The 24850-nt window shown below is 41.9% G+C and overlaps 1 protein-coding gene across 1 annotated transcript; it reads right to left on the bottom strand.

The window, feature by feature from the left end:
- On the bottom strand, nucleotides 1-20427 carry Foxj2 (forkhead box J2). The gene is made up of 11 exons (XM_026415277.2): nucleotides 19314-20427; nucleotides 13135-13481; nucleotides 11501-11575; nucleotides 9590-9658; nucleotides 9273-9413; nucleotides 8592-8790; nucleotides 5940-6347; nucleotides 5420-5521; nucleotides 4698-4907; nucleotides 4186-4284; nucleotides 1-2730 (listed from the first exon to the last, which is right to left on the bottom strand). The coding sequence occupies exons 2-11, from the start codon at nucleotides 13465-13467 to the stop codon at nucleotides 2642-2644; spliced, it is 1725 nt and encodes a 574-aa protein (XP_026271062.2). The 5' UTR covers nucleotides 13468-13481; nucleotides 19314-20427; the 3' UTR covers nucleotides 1-2641.
- Between the last annotated feature and the right edge of the window lie 4423 nt (nucleotides 20428-24850).

Here is a 24850-nt window from a genome sequence, read left to right as displayed (position 1 = left end):
AACCAAGAACAACAACATCGAATTGTGAGACCATATACCCCTTCCCAGCCTGCACCAATGCAAAGCATTATGGGTGGTATAAAGGACTCACCAGACCAGAAACATGGGGTTGAGGAGAGGAAACCTGGGATGGTTAGGTTGATACCAGACACTTGCTTCTTTTGTCCCTCTCCTCTGCTTTCTCCCTTATTTCCTCATTTAGGCAGTGAGCTCCTGCAATTTTCACACATCACCCAATACAACAACAATGACTATACTTCATGTCCAGCAATGCTGGACCAATAATAAAAAGTAGTATTCTTTCCATTTCATGGAGGGAAAGGGAAATTGAGGCCCAATGGGAGTCAGATTTGTCCTGTACCATTTAGCAAGGCTGATTTTGGTGGAGAAAAGCTGGAATCTCAGGTGACCTACTGGCCAATCTCCAGTCCCAGCCCCAAACTTCAGTTACTCTGGCTGACCACCAGATTCTTAATGATACTAGTTTTCAGAAGACACAGATGAACAAGGGGCATTTGTGTGTATGATTTAGCCTACCCTTCCTAACTCTGTATGAAACCGAGTAGAAAGGGGTTTTAGAAAAGAGGAGTGTTAATCTGTAAAGAAAGAATCTTGGGGAGAACTGAAGGGAAATTATATGTAGGGTGTACCTTGAATGGAAGGAATAAGGAAGAGATGCCTAACATAGGGACACCAGGCAAAGGCATTTTGCCTCCCTCTATAAGAAATGCTCCTCTCCCTAATGGAAAATATTGTGTCATACTTCAACCCCACTAAGTACTCTTCAACACAATGAGGGATTCAATCTACTCTCATCCCCATTTATTTCTTACAAAGGCTTCAAAGAAATAAAGTGCTCTTTAGTTAACTGCCCTATCTTGCCCCTTTACTTCAGCCTCACTGAACTTCTCCAACAAACTCATATATAACCCCCTTCCAAAGAAAGGAAAGGGGTATGTGAGGGGGAAAAGCAGGAGATTAGAAAGTCCAATATCTTGGAAAACATGGATAAATAAAAGGATATGAACAAACAGTAGAAATCATAAAGGGCTGTGTCCATTCCATACATTCTGTCCTGCAGCTTTCAGAAAGGGAAAATTCAGTGAAATAAAAATAGAAGTAAAATTGTTCTTCCCTCTCCTAACTCAAATGCAACAAGTTATATTAAATATATACTACGAACTTTGCAGCAATAAATCATGGCCATCCCTTGTTGAAGGAGACAAATTATCCCTGTAACTTCTTCTGGAAGTTGCCTTTGGTCCTCACTGAACTCTTTCTTCTAGATCATTTTCTCTCTTCTCCCAATTTCCTCCACCTGTCAAGAGCCTAATTGCAAAAGCTTTAGCCCTGATGATCTGTATTTCAAGAGTAGCATCTTCCTATATATATTAAATAAATGAAATATTCCCTGTCCAAATCTATGCCAGCTCCTTTTTCCTCTCCCCATACTCCACTACCAATTCTATAAGTATGATTCTGCTATGATGCGGGAAAGAGATTCCCATATCATAACGAGGACATAATGAAACCCACAGTATGAATGCCTTACTTTTTCTTTCTTGAGACTCCCAGGAAATGAAGGAAGAAAACAAGATAGTTTAAATATTAGGGCAAACAACTATAGCTCAAAATGATATTTGCTCCATGGGAAAAGGTAATGAAGGCAACCTATGAAAGTCAGAGCCATCATTAATTTTCAGAGAGAATTATTTTTAAAAAGCTAAGATGACTAAGTTGAAATCATCTCCAAGAAGCTGAGCCTATGCTGAATAGTTGTCCTCATGTACAACCATAGAAGAAGAGTTCAAGCCAAGGCCAATCCAATTTCCTTAGAGAATGGGCTAGGAATAAGCCAATGAGAGCTTACATGACACAGCAATATATACCGTATTTCACACCGATTTATATTCACTTCTCCACAGTGTTCTACTCAACCCAATCCAGTCTCTAATTCCACTAAGATTTTATTGTCGCTCTCCTGAACCAGCATCCATCTTATCCTTGATGGGGAATGAGGATTGTCAGAAGAAGTAAGGATTGATGGGACAAAGGGTCAGGGACGAGCTCGGAGGACAGAATTAGCACCATTGAGTAAAACCTGCAAATTCATGGCTGCCAAGCAGTGTTTTAGACTCCTTCTACTCAACTGTGTGGACTCTCCAGTCCTGAGCTGAAATAGACAGGAACAGCAAACAACTTAAAGCTAGAAGGTGGGATTCGCATTGAGTTTCTCGAAGAGAAAGGTAAACAAAAAATTGAAACCTTTCTCTACAGCTATCATGGCCTTGTCTTCCAACCTGATGACTTTAAATTAGCAAGGGATAGACACAGTCCATGGTGTAGGAAAAGGAGATTGGGGACAGTATATAACCAATAATAATAATAATAATAATAATAATAACAAAAACAACATAATTAGAATAATAATAAACAAATTAGGGGAAAAACAGGAAGGACAAGAGAAAAATGAGGAAGGAAAAAGGGAATTATCTTCGGCAGCATCTTGCAGTGGCTTCTCTGACAGAAAGAACAAAAAGTGGATATATATCTATATACAAGCAGGAGAAGGGATGGGCTGGGGTTGCTCTTTCTTCATGGCCAGACTTAACCACCAGACCCGGGGCTGATGTCCACTCTATTAAGTGATCAAGTCCCAGTCGAAGTCATCAGGGATCTCCTCACTGGCACCAGGAGGTGGGACCGGTGGCCGAGGGACCATATGGTGTGCTGTCAGGAAGAAAGAAAGAGTAAAAGGAGACTGGATGAGAAGCTGCTCCATCAGTCTAGATGGAAAGTGCTCAGCTGGTGCAGCTATTACTTTATCAGGTTAGAGTTATTTTTGTTGCAGGCCACCACTTCATTAAGAGCTTAGAAAATAAACTGGAGGAAGCTAGGTTATATGACAATAAAATATCATGCCATCAAAAATTATATTATGGTGCTGAGGATATAGCTCAGTTGGTAGAGTGCTTGCCTTGCATGCACAAAGCCCTGGGTTAAATTCCCAGCACCATATGCACAAAAATTATGAAGACTATCAGTAATGATAATATAATATACAATGTATTATTACATGAAAGAGCAGCACATAAATTTGAATTTATAAGCTAGGCACACTGGCACACCCCTGTAATCCCAGCTACTTAGGAAGCTGAAGCAGACAAATCACAAGTTCAAGGCCAGTCTGGATAACTTAGTGAAATTCTGTCTCAGAATAAAAAATAAGAAGGAATAAGAAGGGATGGATATGTAGCTCAGAGGTAGAGCTTCCCTGGGTTCAATACCTAGTACCACAAAAAAAAAAAAAAAAGAGAGAGAGAGAGAGAGAGGGAAAGAAGAAAAGAAATTTGTATTACATGGATAAAGAGTCAGATGTCACCACCAAAACTGAAAACATTTATGATTATATAGGATGACAAGAGTGATTTTCCTAAAATGTATTTAAATGTAAAGGACTTGTTCATTTTATACTATCTATGGCAATTCAGTGTCTCCCTCACTTACACGCCCACCATTAAAATTCAATCCCAGGCTAGGGGTATATCTCAGGAGGGAAGTGCTTACCTAACATGCATCAGGGCCTGGGCTCAATCCCTAACACCACAAAAATCAAAAAAGATAGTTTAATCTCAAGCCTCTGATATTACCCGTCGTCAGGTGACAGGAAAATAGCCATGTGCCCAAAGCAGGTATGTTTATACTAAAAAATTAATTTTATTTGCCTAAATAAATATATTTTCCATCTAGATTCTAAAGCTAGACATAAATGTCCCACACATATCTCTTGCTTAAATTTATGCTTTTATTTTCTTTCATTATTGTAGTTACAAGTTAGTTTTAAAGTAAATATAGGGCTGGGGGTATAGCTTAATGATAGAGTGCTTATCTAGCATGCACAAGGCCCTGGATTTTATTCCCAGCACTGCTAAATTAAAAAATACATCAGACTTTTAAAGTCTCCCCTGATATATGCCTCCTAGCAAGTAAGTAGCCCATCCCTATCTTTGGGACATGGGAATCATGACGGCTCACTCCCTTCTAGCAGGTGCAAGCACTAGGACAGAGAGCAGGCTGAGTCAGAAGAAAGCAATACAACTTAACAGGGAAGACAGCGCTCAGTTATTTCAGTGCTCAGTTGCAGTTAATACTTCAAGAGAGTGAAATACACTTTCTGGCTCTTACCTGGGCGATTATATCCTGCTGAGTCCTGGGTAGGGATTGGGTACATTGGTGATGGGCCAGGGTAGAGGTGGGGGCCTTGTGGATGTCCATAGGAGTTCACTACCAAAACAAGACAAGAGTTAATTGATCGGGGAATCACTGTTCTCAACAAAACAGGGAGAAAAAATTTGCAGCTTTCTTCCCATCAATCTCTGTCTCCCTTCCCTGCCTTATTCTATAGATCTTGTGGGCATGAAGGCTTTCAACAAGTCATCAGTCCTCACCACCTAGGGTGAAAAAGAATGGATACTAAAAGTGTGAAATTTACTGAGACACAATTTGTAATGGGGACTTTCTCTAAAAAATTTTCTCCTTTTTCATAAGTAATTTGATCTCCTAAACTAAGGTCTGAAAAGGACCAGTCTATTTCTTTGCATTTTTCAGGATTCACTGATTCAAAAGTGATTCTTTTTTCTTTTCCCCACCTTCCTTTTCATCATAGTCTCTATCTTGGAGCTTACTTTGTACTATACCTTGGTTCATGGCTGTCTCCTGTTTGCCACTGGTGAGGGCACAGGAGTCAGTAATCCGAGCAGGGGCTGGTGGCCGGTGGGAGCCCCCTTGAGGAGGCATGTGACCAGTCTGAGTTAGGAAGTGGTTGAGGGAGTCACACAGATTGGCAATGTGATGCTGGTCAAGGGTCCAGTTCTTTTGCTCTGCCTGTCGTAGACTCTCCATGAGTTCTACAAATAGGAAAGCAAGCAATGCTAACTTTGCAGAGGCACCAGACCCATCCCTATTTCACTGTTCCACCCACATCAAAAGTCAATACCACTGATGATATGTATTAACAATTCAATTTAAGTGCTCTACATTTTCAAGCTCCCATTCTGTTTGTTCCTTACTAAACTCTTATTATTATTTCCATCTTACCAATGAATAAAACAAAGTTTCAAAGTGACTGACTTAGCTTTGGTCACACGGTCAGGAAATGGTGACAAAACTACAAAACAGTGGTCCAGGGTTTCTAAATTCTAAGAGCCTTCTCTGTCTTAAAGATAAAACTGACTAGAAGAAATCATTGCCGTATTTTGAGTTGGGCAAAATTAATTTGAAGACATTAACAATATTCATCTGTGTAATGTGGAGGGGAAATAATGAAACACTTTGAGTTTCACTTACCCACCCCCTTCTCATTATATTGGATTTTTCTGCTTATTCTCTTCCTTCCAGTCATCATCTTTTAAGGACTAACCTGAGAACTGAGACTGTTCAATGCTGGACCAGTTAAGCCGATTCACCATCTTAAAGCTTTCCTTTAAGGAGTCAATATTGGAGCACCAATCAGGAGGAAAGGCTGTAAAGAAGAAAGTAGGCAGTGAGATAAAGTAAAGTATAAGATGGCAGTCAAATGATAACAGAATGACTACATGCAAGATTCTTGCACCTACACAGGTTACCAGTTGCATTACCAAGACATTTTTGGACTCTCCCTACCTGGTGATTTAAGTACAGCACAGATCACAGGCAGGAGAACATCAAAAAACTCCTAAATGATTCACAAATATGGAAGGGAAATAATGAAATCCTTAATCTCCAAATCCTCCACAAAATAGAGCTGTGGGCAGCAACTTAAATATGCTCAGTTAAGCTCTTGGGAGACTGAGGTTAAAAGACTCACTACTGACTTCTTAACAAGTGCATCTCCATAGCAGGGTCGGAACTAGGGGCTCATTCACCCTTTCCTAGGCTTTCTCTACACCCTCTTTACTTACCAAAGCCAGTACTGTTGATAGGTGCCTGGCCTTGTGCCTGCTGTTGTGGTGGTGGCTGCTGCTGGGCAGGGTGGGGGTGGGGATGGTGCTGATGAGGATGGTAGCCCCCGTGCTGCAGTGTGGGAGGATGCATGGCCATCACAGGGGGAGGCCCATAGCTTTCAGGCCCAGTTTGCTTTGCCCCTGGGGGGGTACAACCATCAGGGCTTGGGGTATGCAGTGGAGGGGCACCCCCCACAGTTGAGAGGCCCTGGGCTGGTGCCTGCTGCGACTGCGGCTGTGACTGTTGAGGAGGTGGCTGTGGCTGCGGTGGCTGCTGCTGCTGCTGTTGAGTTGGCGGCGGCTGTTGCTGCTGATACATGTAGTAGTTGTTAGAAGGTGGCATGTCCCCCAGGAGAGACGAAAAGCCTGCAGGGTGAGGAAGAAGCAGGCATATGACTTAGGCAATGCATGTTTCCCTAAATGGGATTTTCTCTGGGTCAAGATAGGAGACCTCAGACAGAAACTATAGAATTAAAAGAAAAAGAGTGTTCTGGGGTCCTCTGCCTATAATCCCAGCAATTTAGGAGGCTGAGGCAGGAGGATGGTAAGTTCAAAGCTGGCCTGGGCAACTTAACATGACTCTGTATATCAAAACAAAAAAAATAAAAATAAAAAAAGGTTGGAGACATACCTCAGTAGTAGAGTGCCCCTGGGTTCAATCTCCAATGAAAAGAAAGAGAGGGGGGCTGGGGAAGGAGGGCAGGAGAGAGAGAGGAGGAAGGAAAAAAGAAAGAAACAAAGGAAGGAAGAAAGGACACAGTGTGGAACTGCAAGGATACCTGTGTCTCTCCTGGCAGATAACAGACCGGAAGGCAATTAGGTTAGGGCAGGGCATTGTTAGTGTGCTGACTGCTTATATTTTCATTAAAAGGTCAGTGTGTACTAAGTTTTTATACTACTTTTCAGGGATTTGGGTATAGGCCAGGAATCACGGTTTCAAAAATCAGATAGCAAGTGAAATTTAAAAAGTAAATTATAAGTAAAACTGAGCAACTGGGCATCTCTTTACTCCTCTACTGTTACTGCCTTCTTGATTTCACTACCAACAAATGGAGCTTGGGTGAAAAGCAGAGTGGGAATGGATTCGCCTCCCAAGAAGACTAGACAGGGAAGATCTAGACTTGGGCTAGAGGCTTTTAGTCACAGCTGAACTTGAGAGAACACTTCATTGTCCTCACCCCATCTAATATAATGTTTTACTTTGTTTCAGACATTTTCTCCAAACTCCCTCTCTCCAGTCAACGGACCACCTGAGTTGGATTAATTTCTCAAATAATTAATACAATCTTGGAACATACTATAGATACTGATCCCCTGGGATATAAAAAGAAAGAATTCATGATGATTAATATATATTTTCCAAAAAAATTACTTCTGACCAGTTGTTATCATTTTGTTAAGTCTCTGCAGTCTACAAAGGGCCACAGAAGAAGAAGGGATCTGCCTTACTTGAACTCATATCTCTCACCTTTACCTCTAGTTTCTTTCTCAAAAAATTCAGGAAATGTAGAGGGCTGAATGAGATGGTCTCTCAAGGGGACTCCCAATAACAACTCTTAAGTCATTCTCATGTGATAATTTCAGAAATGTGCAAATGGTTAAGATATTAAGTGATATTAAAAAAGCATTATTAATTGTGTTAGGAATGATGGTAGCATGGTAAATAAATAAAGGAAAAGCCTTTATCATTTGGCAACATATTACTGAAATTATATTTATGGGTTGAATGCAACACTATCTGGAAATTGCATGAAATTATTCTAATTTCAAAAATACTGGGTGGTGGGCTGGGGATGTGGCTCAAGCGGTAGCACGCTCGCCTGGCATGCGTGCGGCCTGGGTTCGATCCTCAACACCACATACCAACAAAGATGTTGTGTCCACCAAGAACTAAAAAATAAATATTAAAAATTCTCTCTCTCTCTTTCTCTCCTGTCTCTCTCTCTCTCTCTCTCTCTCTCTCTCTCTCTCTCTCTCTCTCTCTCTCTCTCTCTCCTCTCTCACTCTCTCTTTAAAAAAAAAATACTGGGTGGTAAATAAAGCAAGCTTAACAAAATATTGGTAATTTAAAATTTGGGTGAGGGAAGCATGGGGGTTTATTATACTATTCACTCTATTTAGCATATGTTTAAAAGTTTTCATTATAAGAATATAAATATACAATAATATAAAAATAAATTCTTATAATGAAATACAGGGACTCTTGGGGAGAGGATACTACTGCTGTCCCCTAGTGGTCATCCTCTAATTGACTTGCTCACAGCTATAAAATCCCCTATGGGCTTAGGATGTAGCTCAGGGGTGAGTGCTTGCCTAAAACAAATTGGCCAAGGGTTCCAGCCCAGCAACCAGAAAAAAAAAAAATAATAATAATCATTGTCCCTGGTTCTAGACTGGGCAATCCTTCAACTAATTTTTTGAAGCTTACAATCCAGGCTACTCTCTGAAACAGTTGTCCTATTCCAAACAGTTTTAGTTCCTGATATGTTAACTGTGAACAGTGATCAATCTCTTTGCATGCAAAGATAACAAATGAGGGAGAGAAGAGAATGTCGTCACTTATACAAAAATGTAAGAGAATATAGGCACCCATCCCAACTCCAGACTCACCATGCTGCGAAGAAGAAGAGGACTTCTCCAGCATGGATTTATAGAGGTTGCGGAAGGACCAGCTTAGATCCTGAAAGTTGATCTCTGAGTAGGAGAATTTGAAGTCGTGGTTGGTGTTATAGAGGGGAGGGGGACCCTCAGAGCTTTCTCGGCTTGGAGCCCCTGATGCCACTGCTCCAGCATCCACAGACCCTGTTCCCTGCAAAAACAGGTAAGAAAGTCCTGATCTGTGTCCCAGCTAAGGGAACAATACAACACTTTATGGTCACCAGGCTCTTCTGCCTATCCTCTTGTTCCTCTCATATATTCAATGGAACAGCATCATTTTCTCCTTCTTTACTCATTGGTTGTTCTTGAGTCTGATCTCATTTTCCATTTCTTCTTTGACTGCCCTTTCCCTACATTACATTCATACCCTTTTTTTCTTAATCATGTTTTTTTTTTTTACTCCCCTTCCTCCTTCTCACCTTTTTCCCCCCTGATTTACCTGAAAGTTCTGTTATATCTTTCTCTTCCTCTGTTTCCCCTCTTTGGACTTTCTCTTTTGCTTTACCCTTCTTTTCAACTTTATCTTCCTAACATCACAAATAATATGTAATTTTTAACAGAAACCTATCTGAAGCCACACAACCATCTACCCAGCTATCCATCCCTGTGGCCCCTACTACTTTTACTTCCTACCTGGCTATAGCTGGCCATAGATGTGGGGCTCTGAAGTGACATCTGAGGATTCCCCTCAGGAGGCAGCGAGGCTTCTCCACTCCCTGGAACACCTCCCCGTGGGCTCTTGCTTGCTTCCTGTTCTGGTGAGTCTTGGGAGAGCTGAGGGTTGCAACAGAAAAGAAATCTATAAGAAAAACTGAAGTATCTTCTCCAAACCCATTGTCTCCCCTATGCTGGCATTCATCTTAGCTTTGGAAAAGACTGAATATCCAGAAAAGGAGGTAGAAAGAGCAACTGACTCAGAAATGGCATCTTCCCAGGAAGAGGAAACTTACCTCATCATCTGGAGGGTGTCTTCTCTTTCGGGAAATGTCAGGGCAGGTATCTATTGTCCAATAAGAGCCCTGGAAGAAGAACCCATCCCCACAGAGAAAAAAAATAATTACCTATAGAAGTTCCCACTTTTGAAAACAGATAATCCAACAGCCATATTAAGAAACAGGCCTGGAGCTCAGGGTTGTAGCTCAATGGTAGAATGCTTACCTAGACATCTGGATTTGATGTCCAATACCAAGGAATGTGAGGGGATGAGGGGGGACAAGACTGAGCATTTACACAGATTATTGTTTTTTCTTTGATATCAGGGTTTGAACTCAGGGGCACTCTACCACTAAGAGCTATACCTTAGTTCTTTTTAATTTTTATTTTGAGACAAAGTCTCACTAAGTTACTGAGGCAAACTTGTGATCCTCCTTCTTTAGCATCCCAAATCACTGGGATTATAGGCTTACACCACCATGCCAACCTTCTAGACATTTACATAGAATCCTGAGGGCACTAGTATTAATGAGAAAGAGAACTGTCCTAAAAGCTCACTGTGTGTGCCAGAGGTAGTTCTGTGGTCCAAACATAGGCCCCAATTATTCCGAAGGGTTAAAAGTACAATAATTAGTGCAAAGAATGGCAAAATGGCCAGAGACAGTCATTCCCTTTCTTTGTGACCTGAGACAAAACTCATCTGGCCTTTAGCATCTGCTTTTGCAAATTGGGAGAATGTTCCGTCCCTTTTCTTATGAAAGTAAAAACTAGAGATTTTTTCCATAATTTTTTTGTGTATTATAGTTGTACATAATGATGGGATTTGTTGTTATATATTCATACATGCATACAATATAAGAATATAACTTAGCCAATATCATTCCCCAGTACCTCCCCTTTCTCTCCCTTCTCCCTGCATTGGTCCCTTTACTCTGCTGATTTCATTTTCATTTTCATGAGACTCCACAAGCCTAGCCTTTTCCTTTTCCTTTCTAGCTTCCACATGAGAGAAAACATACAATCCTTGATCTTCCTAGTTTGATTTATTTCACTTAACATAATGCTCTCAAATTCCATCCATTTTCCTGCAAATGAAATAATTTCATTTTTCTTTATGAATAAAAAATTTGCTTCATAGCACATTTTTTAAATCCATTCATCTGTTGGTCACCTAGGCTGGTTCCATGGTTTGGCCATTGTGAATTGTGCTGCTATAAACATGGGTATGTATGTATCACTGTAGTATGATGATTTTAATTCTTCAGGATAAATACTAAGTAATGGTATAGCTGGGTCATATGGTAGTTCCATGCCTAGTCTTTTTTTTTTTTTTTTTGGTGCTGGGGATTTAACCCAGGGCTTTGTGCATGCGAGACAAACATTCTACCAACTGAGCTAAATCCCCAGCCCACCATGCCTAGTCTTTTGAGGAACCTCCATACCAATTTCTACAGTGGTTGTACTGATTTATAGTCCCACCAACAGTGTAAAGTGTTCCTTTTTCTCCAATCCCTCTAGCATTTATTATTTGTATTCTTGATGACTGCCATTCTGACTAGTGTGAGATGAAATCTCAGTGTAAAAAGTAAAGATTTTTGTACAGAAAAGTTTCTACAAAGGTTATTAAGTAAATCTTTTACATCTAAACAGAAAAAGAATGCCACAAAAAGAAAGGGAGTCTCAAAATCAACTTTATCAAATAGTCCTATTGAAAAAAAAAAAGATTTCACAATCTTCCTTAGTCACCCATTCTAATGGGGTTCCACAAGCTTGTCAACTAAGCTCTTCCTTTGAGGAAAAATAAAGATGCTTCTCTAATTAACATGATTTCCTCTTCTGGGTAATTAAAACAGCCACAGGACTCTGGGCCATCAACTACTTCACTCTCTTTCCTGCTCTTCCCTATGATTTCCATTACAGTATCTCACCTTCCCAGGGTCATCCCGAGGTCTAGGCACCTTCCGGAAACACTTGTTGAGAGAGAGATTGTGCCGAATGGAATTCTAGGGAAGCAGAGAAGAAAGTTAGATGCAAGAATGTGTGAAGCAAAATATTTTTCAATAGGACATAAAAGAACATAATGCACAATAACGTTCAAGGATCAGGGTACATTTAGCAGCTATTAACTACACTGATGGATGAAATTACATTTCACAAAGCAGAAGCAACAGGATAAGAAAATGAAGAAATTAAATTGATGAGTGAGATCAATCATCATTATAGCCATCCTCTCATCTGCAAACCTCATTATATGGTTTTTCAACTTTTCCACTAACTGACAATAGGTACATAAATGCCTGAAAAATTATATCTGCCACTGGACACGGTGGTGCACACCTGTAATTCCAGCGGCTTGGGAGGCTGAGGCAGGAGGATTGTGAGTTCAAGGTCAGCCTCAGCAATTTATCGAGGCCCTAAGCAATTCAGTGAGGCAGTGTTTCTAAATAAAATATAAAAAAGGGCTGAAGATGTGGCTCTGTAGTTAAGTGCCCCTGGATGGTTCAATTCCTGGTACCTACCGCCCCAAAAATATCACATCTGCCCAGTTCTTCAATCCACCCTATCAATGCAAAAAAAAAAGTGTTTTACAAACTGTTTATACAGGGCTGGGGTTGTGGCTCAGCGTTAAAGAGCTCACCTTGTGAGGCCCTGGATTCGATACTCAGCACCACAAAAAAATAAATAAAGGTATTTTTTTAACCTGTTTATATAGACTATAACAAATATAAATCAGGGATAAAACAAAGGCACAAATTACCTTCACTTTCTCAATAGCTCTTAGAATGGTCACACCTGGACCAAAGAAAAATATTGTTTATATGTCTTTGATGGGGTTGAAGGTTGTGGTCTAGTAGAGACATATTTATAATAGGAAAGCAAAATGCTTTCAATAGTCTCCAGTTTACTGTCCAGTTTGTATGTTAACTGATTTAAAGAGTGAGAAAACTACATAGAATTCCCATTCCTAATCAACAATTGGCAAATGAGCTATTCCTCCAAGAAATTATAATATCAGCTTTCCTTCTTTGCTTGGAAGAACAACCCCTTCTTCCTTCAACTCTAGGCAAATAACTTAACCTCTCATTATGTGCTTGGTGGAATAGCTGTTGATCAAAGACCTAATTATATATTTTTTTCTTGGTATATGATTTTTCAGAAGATGATGACTATGTGCAATGAAGCTATGAAAATTTGATGGGTTTCCTACCTCTAGGTAGGAGGGAGTAATGCTGTGCCTTGCACAGTGACTTGAACATAGTAGAATGGCAATAAATATTTGTGAAATGAATGAGTGTCCTTTTTGAGGAATCAGAAGAAAAGAGGGTATGATGTACAACAGCATCTTGCATCCATAACTATACTTAATGGCTTGGCATCACTGGAGTTTCCCTGATATATCTTAAGAAAATCATTCAACTCTGAAAAAGGTAAAAGATATGAGATTTTTAAATTGACATATCTTTGAGACAAGGCAGAGCAAACTGAACTAGATTGTAGAAAGGAAACAGGTAGAGAAAAAGAGAAAACAAAGGCTAAAAATAAATTCTAGAAGCAGTCCCACCTTCCAACCAATGCCAGCATTCTTGTAATAGGGGAAGTTATCACAGATCCAACGGTATATCTCACTGAGGGTCATCTTCTTGGCTGGAGAGGAGTTGATGGCATAGGTGATGAGTGTAGCATAGCTGTATCGGGGTTTGCCATCCTGGTGGACTGCTGCCTCATCTTTGCTCAGGGTGGCATTAGGATCTGTGGGTGAGCCTGGGGAACACTTGCGGCTGCCCCCTGGAGTTCCAGCCTGGGAGGCACTCCCAAGCTTCTCAATGGTAGCTCGGAGGGTCAGCTGGGGAAGCCAGTCTATGGAAGTGAGGCTACTTTCTAGGTCAGAAGCCATGTTACTTCTGGGCTCTGCAGAGAAGAGGACAAAGGTGGGCAGAAAAATAAATGAGTGTTACCTCCAATGACTAGGGAAAAGAAATACCAGATTCCTAATGTTTAAGGGAAGTATTTCTTCCACTATAATTCCATAGGCAATTCCTTTCCTGGGATGGCCCTCAACCAGTGACCTGAACTCCCAGGAAGATATGTCATCAATCAAATACCAGAAGACCAACTGCTACTTATCCTACATCTTAATGCAAAGCATCCCCACAAGGCATCTTCCTGCAGGCAAGACCAGACACAATTGTGCACAAGTGTACATGTAAAGAAAAAACAGTCTGAGTAAACAAAGATGTATACTAATGAAGCACATACCAACATTTTTAAAGTTGCTTCATATCACATTTATAATGAGCATTCAGCCTTTTTATCCCAGACACATGTGCTTACGAAACATATTAGACATATCCCAGATATAAATTATATATGACAACCAGCAAAGACCAAATACAAAATTGACAGATAAACAATGGGACACATACACTAAGGTCACAATTAGATATATAGCATACATTACCAACAGAGCATAAAGTCACACAGAAGAAACAGATCTTGAGTACACTGCTACCCTCACACCTTTAAAGCTACCCCTTGCTTGCTTCTGCCCACAGACACTAGTACCAGGAAGAAATCATCAGCAAGAACCTCCCACCTCTCAGCCTGCTGGGCTTAACAGAGCTAGGGAGACACCCAGCTGTGTGCTCATCGGTAACAATCAGATAGCCTGACTAAAAATAGCCACTCCAGGGCTAAGAGCCGGCTCCCCTTCCCCACCCTCCTCCTCCCTCCTTCCTTCCCAGCCAGGCACGCAGGCTCGTCGTCGCACCTCCATGCTAACTCCTAAGGCTGCCAGACCGCCCACGCTTGATGTTTGCACGCCCAACTGCCAACCACACTGCCTGGGTGCTCTTGCTGCCAGAGAGGTGTAGCTACAGTGACATCTTGGTGGGGGAAGGTGAAGAATTAGGGGTGATACCTGTACTACGGGGTCCAGAAAGGCTGGCAAGGACCACTGGATAGCCATTTGGCACTCCCTTAGAGATGATGCCAGCAACCCCCTAAGCACTTGCTGCCTAACAGGTTTGTGCCTGCACAGCTGCCAGATTCCAGCTGGCTTTTTTTTTTCCTCAGTCCCACCAGGGCATTGCTCTAGAGGAGTCAGGTCTAGAATGTCTGAGTTCAGATCCTGGACAGAAATATATTAGATAGGTGATGTCTAAATCTACAGCCAGATACATGCATGAGCATATACAAACAAGTATACACAGTTCTACATATTTTGCAGGTCAAAACTCAATTTCAGATAGGACTCCCCCCAACTCTTCTCCTGACCCCAGTACATCTTTCAGGCTCTCTTTTAAGTAGTAATTCTTCTGTCCTTGACACCTACCCTTTCCCCCTAAGAGTCAGCATTCTCACTCCCTCTTCTCCAAGGTCCCACCCATACAATCTGCCTGTACACACAAGTACAGAGCAGAGTGGCCACCCAGTAACACACCCATTTCTGAGGCTAAAGAAAACACCTTAGTGCCTCAGGGGCCTGGGCAGTCAAAGACCCAATTGCAACACAAGAATTATTTGACAGAGAAAAAAATATGGGGGAGGGGGGCTTATAAATAACATCATAAAAGGTTTCCCCTTTATCCTTAGCTCCTCTTCCCATCATCTTCCTTTTCATCCTAATACCACCACCTTGCCCCAAACCATGGAAACCTGGAAAATAATTGAGACACTTAATCTTTCCAGGCAACCACATATCTTCTCCCAGCCTCTGGGCTATAGCAGGGAGTTTAGACAATATCTCAGTCCCATAGCTGGGTTTCCCCAGCTGAAGAGCAACATGTTAATTAGCAGGTTCTCAATGACCAGGGATTTCCTGGGTCCTGCCCAGAAGAAGAGATCCTTAAAGAGGTTTAACCCTATTTTCTTTCCTTGAGACAAGTTCTCACTATGCTGCCCAAGCTGGCCTCAAACTCCTGTACTCAAATCCCAAGCTCCCAAATGTGAAGGCTACAGGTATATTTCATTCTTAATTTCTGCTGAAGATCCCTAGGAAATCTTATTTATTTATACAAAGGATTGAACCCAGGGGTGCTTAACCAGCCCCTGCCCCCGCCTTTTTTTTTACTTAGAGACAGGGTCTCACTAAGTTGCTTAGGGCCTTGCTAAATTGCTGAGGCTGGCTTTGACCTTGAGATCATCCTGCCTCAGCCTCCTGAACCCCTGGGATTACAGCATGTGCCACTGCACCCATCTTAAGAGCACAAAGATCTCCAGTTGATATTTCATCTGAAACCCTCTCAAAACTGAAAAAGAGCATGAGAGTGAATTTAAAGTGTTTATAGAGTCCTTAGAGAATCCTTTTGACACATGCCAATCACCATGACTCCTGAATGGAAGCAATCAACCTTTTACTAGTTGTTCTGTGTTCTTTTATACCCTTACCCCAGCACCAGTTTAGGTCACTGAGGTTAAATTTAACCTTTGTCCTGGACCCTCCCAATCAGTTCTCCAGATAGAAAACCCAGTACTCAAAATATACCCAATCTTACCAGCTACAAGAAGCTTGCAGGGTCAGATCCTTCTGGTCTTCCAGCACCACTCTCCTAAAACCTGTCCCACATCCTCACCCCATTCACTTCCCCATTCTTGAAGGGCAGCCTCATGTATAGAACCTCGGAGATAGAGGTTCCTCAGCTGTATTGGCAACTCTGCCACTGACTCAGAGTGTCCCTAACAATCCCTTGCTCTCTGATGAAGTTTTAATACCTCAGTTTCCCCTTCAGTAAGAGATGAAGTCATCAACCCTGCCAAAGCTTTATCCCTGGAGGGAAGGGAATGAAGCTTAATGAGCTTGTGGCTACCACACATTCCACACTCCCCAAAATAATGGCAGGAGGCTAATGTTCAGGGCTATTATTAGAAAGGCAAACAAGAGGTAGTTCCATTTCTGAGTCCAACCAACCTAGTTACCCAGACCTCTCAGTCCAGGTGGGCCTTGTGCCACTGGGCTTGGGCAGAACCTGAGTCAGGCCACATTCTTCCGTGTGTGCTGGAAGACTGAAAGGAAATACCCCCAGAAATGGGGAAAGGCAGCCAAAGGGCAGGCTCCTTCACATCCACAGGACGTCTAATAAGGACTACAGTACCAGGAGAAAGGCAGAGAAAAACAGGAACACATTCTGTGAGAGCTAAAGACCAATCCTGGGTGAGATGTGAAAGATCCAAAATAACTGACACAGTTTACTTCTCATTTTATCTCAATGACTTGTAATTATTCTCTGTGTAGTGCCAGAATCAGGTGTTAAGGAGTAAAAACTTTCTGCCCTGTTCATAATTCCAAAACTAATAAGACAATGGCTAAGTGTACCTCATATCAGTCAGACTGCCTGTGTTTCAATGCCAGCTCCATTACCTCTGACTGTGCCCCTCAAGCAAATCACCTAATCTCTCTGTGTCTTAGTTTCTTCACCTATAACTATAACAATTACTGTACCAATAACTATTGTTATGAGGATTTAAAGTTAGTATTTTTAAGCACTTTGTATGTGCTACCTAAGTATAGCTGTTATTTTTGAATGGGGAAATATAAAGACTATTAGTGGGCTGGAAGTGTAGCATAGTAGTAAAGTGTAGGCTCAGCATGTGTGCAAAGAGAATATTAGAATTTAAAAATTAGAGAACTGACAGACCATGACTGGAATCAGCAAGCCAATACCAAGTATACAATGTCAGAATTACAAACTTTTCCTTTAGAGATCATACCCCCATACTGAATAATACTAAGATTGAAAAAACCCCAAGGATGAAGGCATAGGGGAAATACTATCTCTTATCTTTCAGGGGGAACTAGTTGTAGTTGTAAGACATGGTCTAGAAAATAGCAATCTCTGCCTCTTAATTAATCCAACCCAATAGCCAACTGCTTCTAATTGATTCCTTAGAGGCAAAGAGGGTTAGGGAAACTCAGATCAAGCAGGACCAGTTAAACTGTGCAATAGTAGTATATCTGGAGCTATTAGGATACACTTCTCTCTAAACTATTCAGAAGCTGCACTCCAGCATCTGGTAAAGTGCTTTGGAAGAAACAGACTGTTTGAAAAGTGGAGGAGGCAGTTCTAGACTTAGAAGTCAGGGATTCTCATCCTTTTGAGACTAGAGGTATCAGGGATGAAGCTCTCTTATTGGTCCTAGAAGAAATGGTCCCAACCTGAGACTGGGCTTCCCTGCTACATGGGATGAGGCTCCCACTGACAGGGGGGATGCCAAGCCTTTCTTCCCAGTTGGGCATCCTTAACCACCACCTTTTCCAGGTCTTTGGAACAGATCATCTGCTCCTAGAGGCCTATCAGAAACACAACTCTAGGGAATTGGAGTATAGTCTGAAAAGCACATGTCCCTGTTCTCCACACACTTATGCAAAACACTGACAAAAGACAGGAGCAACACTGACCTCAGTTAAGAAACACATGTGCAACATTCTACCCACGCAGCCATACAAATCTGTGGGGTATAGCCCTGTCTCATATACCACCACCAACAAGTATCTTTCAGGAACAAGTAGACATACCTAGGGACTTAAGCAGACCACCAGCAACCTAGACAGAAAGGAGAAAAAATATCCCAAGGGGAGGAAGCCTTTCTCATGGCCTTGCTGTGGAGTACAATGCCCCTTACTGAAGATAAGGTACGTTCCAATGGTGAAGCAGGAAAGCTAGCACCCAGCTAAGTGACCTCAAGTTGAAAGACAGAGATCTACTAAAAACACAGCCCAGGCTCATCTAGGAAAATTTCCTGGCACCTTTTTCCTGCTTTTTCTGAAGATTCTGAACATTGATAATTTCCTATCTTATGTGGGAAACTTAAACATAAAGTTCCAGGGACCTGAACTGAACAAGAAACAGAGGATAGAGACTATTAGGTGCTTTTCTGGAAAGAAACTAATGGACTCCTTAGAGGTAAAATCTCCTATTGGTCAACTATTCAGATGGAAGACTGGAGAGGGGTTAGTAGCAACCCTCCTCTCTTTCTATCAAGGACCTGATTTGCTGATGAACTGTCAGCGAAGGGCAGGAGAACTGTACAGGACTGGGGCAGATCCAGTATTTGTGAAGAACTTTAACTCAGGAATGTCAGTCCTCTGTACACTGTCTTTTTGCCTCAGGGGATTCATCTTTTCCCTGTGGATTTTGTAGGGAGAGAGATACATCCAATTAGGAATGAGAATGTCAGGAGAGGAGTCCTCCCAGTATCTGAAGTAGGGTTAGTGGGGATAGGCTGTTTTTCTTGCTTGTAAAGAGTAATCACAGTGGGTTGGAAAGGACACTTCTGGCAGATACTTAGCTGACCTAGGCATGCCCTAGACAAGCCTAGGACAGGAGCTGCCACCATGACTTTGATGAGGGCCCACTCTCCAGGTGAAAAGGCCCAAGGATGGAGGAGGGTGCTATGGAGTCCAGTTGGGTTATGTCCATCACTGTTACACAGTATGCATGCAGTTCTGAAAAAGCAACTGTTATCAGTGATCCAGTTGTCCTCAGTATGAAAACATCCACTTCCCTAGGGACCTTAAATGAGATTCATCCCTTTAGTCCTCCAGAACACTAACAAACCCATTTCTCTGAGTTTTTGCAACAAGATGTAGGTTCCAATTAAGAAGTTCCTTCAGAACACATTTTCCAGAGGATTCTGAGTTATCACTCTACTTTCCTCAGTAAGGAAACCCAAGATCTATCATTTCAGGCCCCTAAGCCCTCTGGTGCCTAAAGATGACAGAGAAAAATGAAAGAAAACACTAACCTGTCTCCACCAGTCCCCCGGCAAAGGGAGGAAACCACCTGGTACTGGAGTTTGAGGTTGGAGGGATTCCCCTTTTCAGAGGCAGGTGACTGGTCTCATCCTCAGTGGCTCTTCCTGTCCTTGACTGAACCTCCCAAGCTTGTGAGGGGAACTGGGTCCCCTGAGGATGAGGAGCCGAGGGGGGAATGGGTGGAGGAGGAGAAGGAGGTCCTACCTGGGGAAGGTGGCACACCCCCCACACCCTGCCAGTTACCCTGGGGAGGAGGGGAGGAGCCTCTCCCAACCAGGAGTTGTCTCCTCCCCCTTGGGGGAGTCCCTCTCGCCCCCAAACTGAATGTTTTGGGGGCGGAGGGTTCTTTCTGTCTGCTGGAAATCTGAGCGGAGGGGCTCTACCTGGTTCCACTGTCTAGGTGAAAGGAAGTTTCCGCCTTTCTGGAGAAAGGCGGAAAGCCAATTCCTCCTCTTTCGCTATAGTGTATTTTGCTACTGAACCTAAGGACGCCTCTCCACCGTGAGTATTGAGTGGGATGGAGGGTGTCTACTCCATTGGCATATTCCCCCTTTCTCTTTGCCTCAAAAGTCTTGAACTGTTTAGAGTGTGTTTGGAGGGTGGAGACTCGCAGGGGCGGTCCCCCTCCGTTCCTTAAGGAAGGATCGCCTCTTTCTGCTTCTGGGGGTCTTCTCCTGAGCCACTATGAGGGTTTCCTAGCCTCTAGGAAGGCGAGCTGCGTCTCCTACAACGAGCTTTTCTTTCCTTCACCCAAGGGGCTTGGGGTCTTCCCTCCAACAGGAGAGAGGGTTCTTTGGTCCCCGCTCCCGCCCACGTTCCTGGGGGTGTCCCAGAGGGTGGGGTTTTCGTACTCCCCGCTCTCCCCTGGCTGGCCTGGGCAGCAGGGTCCGGGAGGCCGCGGCTTCCGACTCCCGTCACTGGCTACTGTGGCGGCAGCGCCTCCTCTAGTCCTGTCCCGTCCCGTCCTTTGCCTTCAGCGCGTGGGGCTCCCCGCGCTGCCACCTCTCGGGCTCCGTCCAGTCGGGGCTCCCGGGGAGCCAGAAAGCAGACGGACAGTGTCAGGGCTCGGCTCGGGCTCGGGCTCGGCTCGGCTCCGCTGCAGGCCCCGGCTCCTCCCCGGCCTCCGCGCCGCACTCCGCGCCCCTCCCCCTTCCCCGCCCGCCGGGCCGCCGCCTCCCCGCGCGGGTTAAGGAGGAGCGGGTCGGCTCCGAGCGGCGGGCCGCCGGGGTGTGAGCTCCACCCGGGCAACTGCACGGCTGCCTCCGCTGAAGCCTACTAACGCCCAGCCGCTGCGCACTCACCTCCAGCCGCCTCCCCGCCGCTGCGCTCCGTGCCGCTTGCGGTCTACCTGGGGTGTCCTCCCACTGCTCCCTGTCTGGAGAGTCCCTCGTGCACACCTTACACTGTCAATTCCAATTTACACACTAATTCTGGTACTCTGATCGTTTCCCATTCTACTGTATTCTCTATACAGATGAGCAACTTGTTTTCTCAGAAATTTCTTTGATGAGTTTCTCTTTTCCCCGAGGCAGTTTATAAATTATTATAGAGATTGAAGGAAGGTTAATATTTTGCCCTGATATCATCCTGGGGTTCAGTAACTACTCTTCTCAGTGAGTGGACACATAAAAGGATAAGTGATCTAGCAACTGACAAATAAACATCAGAAGATGTGGGTCCTGTTCGTTTTTCCTGCTCTACAAACTTGTGCAAGGGCCCTGTTCTCTGGAATCTTGGTCGCGGAAGGGGGGGCGGGGACCAGACACTCCTCCTGCTACCCAATAAGGCTGTTGCAGTTACCAAAAGAGTTAATTTATGTGAAATGCTTTTAAACTATAGTATATAGAAAGGGCACAAAATATGACTTGTTCAGTTCACTTGTCAATCCTACAAGATATCTTGTCCTGAGTGTCATATAGAATGTTTTTTAAAGCACATCCTTAGCCAGTTGTGGTGGCACATGCCTGTAATCCCAGTGACTTGGAAGGGTGAGCCAGTAGGATCACAAGTTTAAGACCAGCCTCAGCAATCTTATCCAGGCCCTAAGCAACTTAATGAGACCCTATCTCCAAAAAAAAAAAAAAAAAAAAAAAAAAAAATATATATATATATATATATATATATATATATATATATATATATGAATGACTGGGGATGTAGCCCAGTGATTAAGTGTCCTGGGGTTCACTCCACAGTACCCAAAATAAATAAATAAAACACATCCTCTGCCCCTTCCACAACAATCTATCAGAGACAGAAAAATGCCACTAGGAAGCCTACTTCAGCTTTCTTCCTCCATTCATGATTCTGCTACAAACACTTATGTATTTTATCCTCTGGTTTATTAAACTTTTCTCAAATTACTCTATGTTCTATACAAAATAACATGAAGGCAAAAAGATTGCTCATTTAATATTTGAATTGCCCAAAAAAAGACTGCATACACAAGCTTACAACTTGATGACTGAATTTTGCCTTAGATACTAAAGTCTTTGTGTCTTCTAAATATACACTACTATAATTTAATTAAATTATATGTACATATAATTACATTATATTTATAATGTGCACGCATTAAAGCTAAGCACATAACTGGGAGCTGTGGTGCAGGTATGTATTCCCAGTAACTGGGGAGTCTGAGGCAGGAGGATTACAAATTTGATACCAGCCTGGGAAATTTAATGACACCCTGTCTCAAAATAAAATTTAAGCCAGGTACAGTGGCGCAAGCCTGTATCTCAGTGACTGGGGAGGCAGAAACAAGAGGATAACAAGTTCAAAGCCAGCCTCAGCAATTTATCAATGCCCTAAGCAACTTAGGGAGATCCTGTCTCTAAATAAATTATAAAAAGGCCTGGGAGGGGCTGGAGTTTGTGGCTTAGTGGTAGAGTGCTTGCCTAGCTTCTGTGAGGCACTGGATTAAATTCTCAGCACCACATATAAATAAATAAATAAAGGTTCATCAACATCTAAAAAAAATAATAATTAAAAAAAAAAGTTGGGAATGTGGCTCAGTGTTTGAGTGCCCCTGGGTTCATTCAATCCCTCGTACCAAATAAGTAAGTAAATCAAATTTAAAAGTGTAGAGGATATAGCTCAGTGGTAGAGTAATTGCCTAGCAAGCATGAGGCCCTGGGTTTGATCCCCAGTACTACAAAAAAAAAAAAAAATCAAACTAGGCATTTTACGTGTGTTATCACATTTTGTTCTTCTGGCAATACTATAAGCCACTGTAATTATACCTTTTATATGTGGGAAAAACTATAACTTAGAGATATTAACTGTGTCTAAATTCACATAATTAGTTCATATAAGTCACACATTGTTCACATAATTAGGAATATTATTTTACATTAAAACACTTAAATCTAGCATGGCTCTTAACCTCTATTTCATTGTCCTGAACTGTGAGAAATAAGTCATCCTCAGCTAGGTGTGATAGCCCACACCTGTAAACCCAGAGACTAGAGAGATTTAGGCAAGATGATCACAAGTTCAAGACCAGCCTCAGGAACTTAATGAGACCCTGTCCCAAATAAAAATTTTTTGAAAAGTAACTCAGTGGTTAAACACCCTTGAGTTCAATCCCCAATACCACACACACACACACACACACACACACACACACACACGCAAAATAATAATAATAATAACAACAATAAAAAAGCGAATAAATAAATAATAAATCTTTTAAAAGTAATTATATTTAACTCTGGAAGTACAAATAGGAGTTGTTTTATTTTTATATGTTCCTTACCATTTAGGTATATTTGGGGGGGGGGGCACTAAGAATTGAATCCAGAGGTTCTTTAACCACTGAACTACATCCCCATCCCTTTTTGAGACATGGTCCTCACTAAGTTGCTTAGGGCCTGATTAAGTTGCTGAGGCTGGCCTTGAACTTGTGATTCTCTTGCCTCAGCCTGCTGAATTGCTGAGATCACCAGAATGTGCCACTACAACCATCTAGACATAATTTGAGGTGAGAGTCGGGTACTAGGGATTGAAGTCAGAGGTACTCAGCCACTGAGGCATATCCTCAGACCTATTTTGTATTTTATTTAGAGACAGGGTCTCACTCAGTTGCTTAGTGCCTCACCATTGCTGAGGCTGGTTTGAACTCGCAAACCTCCTACCTTAGCCTTCCAAGCCCCTGAGTGGAGCAAGATTTTAAAAAGCCACTGAAACATACCAAAATCAATCAATTAATTAATTAATAGAGCTGGGGTTGTGGCTCAGCAGTACAGCACTTGCCTAGCATGTGTGAGGCACTGGGTTAGATTCTTGGCACCACATACAAATAAATAAAGGTCCATCAACAACTAAAAAATATTTAATAAATAAAGAAAGAAAGAAAATGTAAGGATCCACACCTCTTTATTATAAAGCAAAGTTATGTAATTATTTGAGTATTAGTCCACTTTAACCAAAACTCTTCATAACATCTGTAACTAACATGCCACAATACACACTTTGGAAGCTTTTTTTTTTTAAAGACCAGTGTACTACTTGAAATATATAATATAGTGGATAAGATTCATGTATTCAGATCTTAGCTTTGACCCTTAATAACTGAGAGAACTCGGAAAAATCACAGTTGTAGTAACTGCTTTATTACTCAGTTTCTTCATCAGTAAAACAGGGTTAATGATGATACTTATTTCATAGTGTTTCAGAGGGATTATGTGACTTCATACATGTAATGCACTTAGATAACTGCCTGAGAAAGTGGTACCCTAGAAATTAAAGAGACTCAGAAGACATATCAACCAATTGCAATATATATGGACCAAGAGACATGTCCATTAAATGCAATATGTGGACTTTTTAGGAGAGCCTCATTAGAACAATTTAACTGATTAAAAAATTCTCATACTTTAGATGCATTCATTGTTATTTTTTAAGAATCTTAATTTTTTAAAAATGCATATGGGAGTATAGAGTCTTGAAATTTGCTCCAAGATAATTTGGGACGGAGGAGAAAAGTAGAGGTGATAAAAGATTGGCTAATGTTGCTTGTTAAAACATCGAAAAAAAATACTATTCCCTTTACTCTTGAGCTTGAAAATTTACAAATAGACAATTTTTTTAAATACTGTTAAAAATGCTGGAACATAATAAGAACTATCAAAGTGTTCACTATTATGGTATGCTTTGTGTGTAGAAAAATTACCTAATGTTAGTTTGCACCCATTACAGTGTGTTTTCTTTTACACAACTTCTTTTATTACTCATATCAAATTTAGAAAAAGGGGATTATAATCTTTATTTTACAAAGGAGAAGACTGAATCAGAGCCAAGACCACAAGCACCTGCAGTATACTACTGTTACTCTTCCAGCTTCCTGGGAAACTAGTAACTAAGGTTTACAAACGATTCATTTATGATATTCTAAGCTTATATTCACACATCAGAAAAATTCTGCCACTTTCAAAAGGTAATCACGGGGGAAAGAAAAAGACAATAACAACAGTGACTAAAAAGTTCTCTTCATAGTTTGTATGTCCCTTACAGAGTGTATACTTTA

This window comes from Urocitellus parryii, chromosome 5 (assembly GCF_045843805.1).
Source record: "Urocitellus parryii isolate mUroPar1 chromosome 5, mUroPar1.hap1, whole genome shotgun sequence".
Lineage (NCBI taxonomy): Eukaryota > Metazoa > Chordata > Mammalia > Rodentia > Sciuridae > Urocitellus > Urocitellus parryii.
Note: the sequence above shows the minus strand (reverse complement) of the source record. Positions and strands in the feature narration are given on the sequence as shown.